Here is a 6,489-nt window from a genome sequence, read left to right on the forward strand (position 1 = left end):
TTATTTTTTATGGCGGACCTCTTAGCATGGCAGCTAGCGAAAATCGGTTCGCCGGCGGTCTGTAACCCCCCTCTCCTTATTATATTTTTGCTGGCGGTTTTTGTGTGTGGCTGCCAGCGAAAATTATAGGGTGACGCCATTAAAATTCGTTTTTCTAGTAGTGATTCACTAGTAGAATCCACTGATTGGCCGCGTTAATTACCTCAATGTTGTCGTCAAGCCAGCGTTCCGCGTAAGGTATCCGAATCTCGGTGAATTCGTATGTTTCGGTGAGATCCGAGACAATGCATGCATTTCACTCCCATTTCGTCTGGGATTGAATTTAAACCAAATTTGATGAACTTCCATCAGAAATTCTGCAATTCATCCATTTCGGTGAAGCCCTTTTTCTTTTTAATTTGGCAATCGGATCCCAATACCTTTCGTCAAGCTTTGCTTCAATTACCTCAATATGAATATATAGCGCCATACATATATATCAAAAGTTGGCTCATGCATGAATCCACTCCATGCTAATTAACTATAGCCAACAGTAGTATATGAGCGAATCCAGACAACCGAACAAACAAAAGTCTGTCTGCTCGCCATTTATGAAGATCAGATACTGATCTGCTGCGGCAAGCAACTATTTTTGTTGCGCTAGAAATTACGCAACTTACTTATATATATAAAATAAAAGAGCTGTATACGTAGTTTATGTACACACCACGTGATTCCCAATCTCTAGGAGATTATATATGATGCCACGATTGGTGTGGTTGCGAAATTATCAGTGTATATATATAAATCTAGCGATTAGTTGTCTAAATCGATCTTGCGTGGAAGAGGTACATTATTGGCAACTTGCATGCATACAAAATAGAACCATGCTTTTTTAAATTGGATTGTTTCACACTACCAAAATAGGGTAATTTACTATTGGATATAGTGCTGTTAATGGTAAAATTAGGTAAGATACATATGGATTCGATGCGGATTTGGAGGACATAATTCGGTTTCCAAAAACAGAGTAGCGCGTCGGCTGCAGGCTATATCAGTCCATACCGACTTGGACAAACCTAGCCGATACATGCAAGACAATATCATATTGAACTCGGGTAAGGGAGTTGAGGATATGTTTAAACAAGAATCAAGTCTAGTGTAGATATTTGTATTTATTAATTAGGATAGGAGTTAGTTTCCTTTATGTATTTTAGAAATGGTACAGAGTACGCAATGGGCTGGTCTGTTTATTTTGTGTTTAAGAAAGTTTGAGTCGTGTCCGATATGGATAAGTCTATGTGTTTCAGGTATAAATATATGCCTAGGGTATTATAACAAGGACAATAACAGTACAATACACTCTCAGCGCACCGCTACCCTTTTACTTTTTAATTTTCACGACGAGTTCTTGTTTTAAGTTGGGCTGCATCGGCTTCAATCTTTGACAAGATGTAAGACTTGTTTGCTGTCGTATATCTTAGCTAATTTAAGTGGATGGTTATGTTTACTTATATCGGCTAGTTCTATCTAGGGTTTCGTTGATATCGGCTAAACAATTATCATTGATTTAGATTAGCTAAGGTATGAACCACTCTAACAAACAATCAAAGACTTGATTCTTTAGACCTTATATTTCCTTTATACTTAGTGTTGCATCAATTGAGTTTGACCTACTAAGTCATGCTTGGAATTGTAAGAACTAACTTGTCTCTTGATTGTCAATAAGGATAGCATTGGGATTTCAGCCAATCTTACATGATATATCTATTGTGCATCTTTTTCATATGTTTAATCTTGCTTAACATATCTGCCCCTTATACAATAATAACACTCATTTGGGAATTGATGCTTGTTTAATATATTTACTTTAGATTGATATTTTTGTATAAGGCTGTATCGGTGCAACAGCCAATACATTATGTTTTTATACTTGAACTGTTTCATCGGCTATGATACAAATACTTCTAAGCAGTATACTTCATTTGATCTTGGATGTAAGCAGTTCATACTGTTTCGATTTAGTTCGATCTATCCCAATTGTTTGTATTTAAGAGAATATTGAATCATGGATTACATAGTGTTAGTTTCTACAGCCGATGGAACATGTTTAAGGCTCTTTCATATTTATCTATCTTTTATAATACTGTTAACAATAGAATTTGGAGAGAAACTTGGAGTCGAAGAACAAATCAAGGCGGATATAGAGGGGAAGGAATTGTTTCCAAAAATTGGTTGCACATCGGCTGGAAACAGAGTTAGATTAGAGTTGAGCCGATCTGGGTAACTTAAGCAAATACGAGTATGGTTGGGCTCGCGATAGGCCTAGATTGAATTAAAAGATATTGTTGTGCAAGGAAAGAGTCCATCAAAGACAATTGTATTTATTAATTAGGTATATTAATGTCAGTTTCTTAGATATTTGGCAAGAGCCCGCCATGAGGACTTTTTCGTTTGAGTTGTGTCTATAATCGACAAGTTTGTACTATGGGCATAAATATGTGCCCAAAACCATGTAAAAAGGAGACAATCGTTCAATACACTCTCGGCGCATCGCCACCTTTTTTCTTTTAGTTCTTCTCGATGAGTTCTTGCTTTGGGTTAGGGCATCAGTTTTTATCTCCTAACAAGAGGTAATGCTTCTCTCACAGTGGTTTGTGTTATTGAGGTTATTATGTCGTTTTAGATATGTAACTCTTGCTAATATAATCACTAATTATCATATATCTTAATTAATATATGTCCATGGTTCAATTTATCTTGCTAGATCTTTCCTAGGGTTTTGCCGGTAATGGCTAAATTGTTTCTATTAACTAGAATAACTAAGGTATCCACCACCCTGAAAATCAGTCAAGTGTTTGATTGTCTATATATTTTGCTTCTTTTCATACTTAATGTTGCATCAGTTTAGTTTGATCTATTAAGTCGTGATTTGAATCTTTAGCTCTAACCTACTTTTTGATTGCCCATAAGGGTATAATCAGGGTTTCAGCCGATCTTACCTGATATAGATGTTTTGATATGTTTAATTAATCTAATCATTCTTGACATGCGATATCCGCCCTTTATATATATAGCATGTATCACTTAACATAAATATATTTGGTTCACATTAAGCATATTTCTCTATATTGACATGTATATATAAAGCTATATTAGAATATTAGCAAATACATAATATTTTTATCTAAGTATTGTTCTATCGGCTATGATATAAACACGAACTTGGACAATTTGGTTTATATACAATCCATATAGTCTCGGTTGGGTCCGATCTATACCGTTTGTCCATGATTTAGAGAAGATTGATTTAGAGATTAGATGAATGTTGCTGGGTTGACCTCACCCAGCATCGATTCGTCAGCAGGGATAGAAGGCACACCCGTCGCGGCGCTCGTCCTTGCTTGGCAGTGTCTGGATGCCGATGAGCTCGCGCACATCGTCGTTCGGCCGAAGAGGAAGAGAAAGGGGAGAGAGACAAGGGACAGAGAGGGAGCAGGAAGAAGGGAAGGAGATAGAACATGGTACGTGGGCCACACATATCAAGAGGTCCCACGATTTTTTTTTGTGAATGACAAATGAGTCCCATAATTTTTTTAGTTCTAATACCATGTAAATGCCATGTCAACGCTACGTGGGACAAAGATCAGATCAACACCTCCACGTAGGTGCTACGTTAGTGAATCAGCCTTCCAAAACCATTGAGGAAGTCAAATTGCACCCGTTTTATAGTTGGGGGTCGAGATAACTAAAGGATACGAATCAGATTCGGCCACTGGTTAAGGGAGCCAAAGTAAACTTATCCTAATGTGTTTGTCTTTATTTTTGAGCCAACGCATTTATTATTGGGCTTACAAAATAGTAGGCTCAGATTTTCCAACGGGCCAAACAAGCAGGCATTTAAATGGACTGCGGATGCGCCCGTGGGCTGATTTAGGAGTTCCAGTTTGGACTCACGCACATGGGCTGAAATGCTTCGCGGGCTAATCATGCGTCTCTGGCTTGCACGTGGGTTTTTTTTTTCTTTTTTTTTTTTTTTTGGCTATAGACGTGGGGCTTCTTGTTGTGTTGCACTCGCGTCTGAAACGCGGGAGGACGCGCGCAATAGACCCACCTGCTTTTGATTTCTCGGTATGATGCTCTCTCCATCCCATAATATAATATAAGGGATTTTGACATTTTGCTTATACTATTTGACCGCTCATCTTATTAAAAAATTTTGTGCAAATATAAAAAACGAAAAGTTGTGCTTAAGGTACTTTAGATAATAAAAGTAAGTCAAAAAAATAAATAATAGTTAAAATTTTTTTAAATAAGATGAACAGTCAAACAGTATAAGCAAAATGTCAAAATCCCTTATATTATGGAATGGAGGGGTATTTAATTTTGGGTTTGTCGGCTGTGCACTAAGCGCCATTACCGGTTAAATAAGAGCACCCGCAATGGTAAAGTAAGGTGCTATCTATAAAACATGTACATCTCAGCAATAGACTAGATTAATAGTAAACCATCTCAATAGTATGTCTACATGGGTATCTATAGCTCTCTAATACATTGCCTCGTTTTTCTCTATAGACTATCTTCAGGTTAGTAGATACCTTTGCTCTCTCTCTTCATTTAATCTCTTTCAAATAGGAAAGTATGCTGACATGGATCTCTTATAGAGAGCCTATAGATAACCATTATGGGTGCCCTAAGAAGAAGAATTGATGCTGTGTAACAGCTGTCTTACTGGAAATAAATACGATGTATTTTTTTTTTACGATTTGACCATATTTTTTTGTTAGAATAAATTCTCGTAAAAGCAAATATTGATTGTTATGAGATTATGAAAATATATTATAAAAAGTATATTGCACTTTGCACCGGTAGATTAACACTGTTTTCACTTTACACTGGATTTGGCCTATAATTTCACTTTGCACCGGAGGATGACAAACTAATTTTCACTTTGCACCGGGTCATATCAGACCTCATTCACGCTTATTCAGACGACCTAATCGATCGAATCGTGCGGGAGACGCCCACGATCTCCTCGCGGGTATCTATATATTATGCTCTCAAACTATTGATAATAAAATCAAAATTTCGAAAATTTGTCCGAATTTTATTCAATACTCCATACATTTTCTGTATAATAATTAGTTGTGGTCGTACTGCCCTTAGGGCATCCCTCCAATACTCCAATAATAACCCATCAACAAGACAACAATTATAGGCATGTACTCACTCTCGTGCTAACAGACTGTAACAGCGATAAGTTCATTACTTTACTACTACGTCACCATCGACTGCCATCCACAGATTACAACGGTATGCCGTTGACGAGGGCGAGGGCGTTGCTGGTGTACTTGCTCACGTTCGCCGCCTCGCCGGCCACCACCTCCTCGATCCCCGCCGCCGACCACGAATCCGCGTCGGCGAACCCGTCGGCGCAGGTCGCGACGTTCGCCATGGCGGCGCTCAGCCACGTCTTCGCGTTGGACACCTCCCACCTGGCCAGCCTGCTCCCTCCGCCCCCCGCCGCGGCGCCGGCGTCCAGGCGGTCGAGCGCGGCGGACGACCGCCTCGCCAGCCCGGCGGCGGACGATACCGTGCCCACGCAGTCTCGCACAGCCGCCGCCACCCGCGGCGGCGTCGTCACCGCCCCGACGTCCCCGGATCCGTGGACGAGTTCGTCGAGGCTGGCCGAGAAGTCCCGTAGCCTCGCCGCGGCGACGTCCGCCGCCGCGCGCGCGAGCCTGACGCGGCTGTCCTGGAACGCGCCGGCGTACGGGAGGAGGGAGTCGTAGCAGACGGCCGGGTACACCGTGGTGGCGCAGCGCGAGCAGAGGAACGACGCCGCCGCCGCCGCACCGCACGGCCTCGTCGTCACCGGCGAAGCCGCGTCGGCTCCTCGTGCGGCAACGGCGGCGGCGAAGAAGAGCATGACGAGTACGACGTGGCGAGGTCCAGCGCGAGACGACGGCATTGTGGTGGTTCGGTTATTTCTGCACGTACTCAGCTTGGAAAAGAGACGAGGCGAGATTTATAAGGTCTTGTGAGTTTTGGACTTTTGGAGACGGCGTCATTGCCAAGTACTGCATGGACTACGTAGTACGTACTGCTTCTGATGATGCATGTTAGCTACGCCAAGAAAACTTTTTTCAAGAACTAAATGGAGAGAAAGAGAATGTCCTGGGTCAGAGAAATGGAAAAAGCTGGAATTGATTATTAATTTCTAGTGCTATTGGAACAGCTGCTTCGTTCTTGTTTTCCGTTTTGTCTTCTTTTGCAGATTTCGTCGTGACAAATTAATAAGCGCCTAAGCGGCATTATTCAGATTTTGACACTTGTACAACTAGTTCGTTTTTGCAGTTGCATGAACCATCATTTTTCACCGTTAACTGATAGAGAAGAACCGGCCGATAACTGACTTCTGTACCTGTAAGTTCATAGAAAATTTTGAATTTATGGGCCAATCAGCAAGGAAATCACACTGGAGATTTATATCTCAGCTAGATCTTTAAA

General features: G+C 41.0%; 1 protein-coding gene across 1 annotated transcript; it reads right to left on the bottom strand.

Annotated features, from left to right (window-relative positions):
- Positions 1-5,089: 5,089 nt before the first annotated feature.
- LOC107275492 (21 kDa protein) lies at positions 5,090-5,975 on the bottom strand. The gene has a single exon (XM_015758071.3). It carries the CDS (start codon positions 5,948-5,950, stop codon positions 5,285-5,287), a length of 666 nt encoding a protein of 221 aa, XP_015613557.1. The 5' UTR covers positions 5,951-5,975; the 3' UTR covers positions 5,090-5,284.
- Positions 5,976-6,489: the final 514 nt, after the last annotated feature.

This window comes from Oryza sativa, chromosome 10, assembly GCF_034140825.1.
Source record: "Oryza sativa Japonica Group chromosome 10, ASM3414082v1".
Classification (NCBI taxonomy): domain Eukaryota; kingdom Viridiplantae; phylum Streptophyta; class Magnoliopsida; order Poales; family Poaceae; genus Oryza; species Oryza sativa.

Bases quoted from the DNA above. Each gene is read 5' to 3' on its own strand.
- LOC107275492 (XM_015758071.3), bottom strand. From the start codon at position 5,950: ATGCCGTCGTCTCGCGCTGGACCTCGCCACGTCGTACTCGTCATGCTC.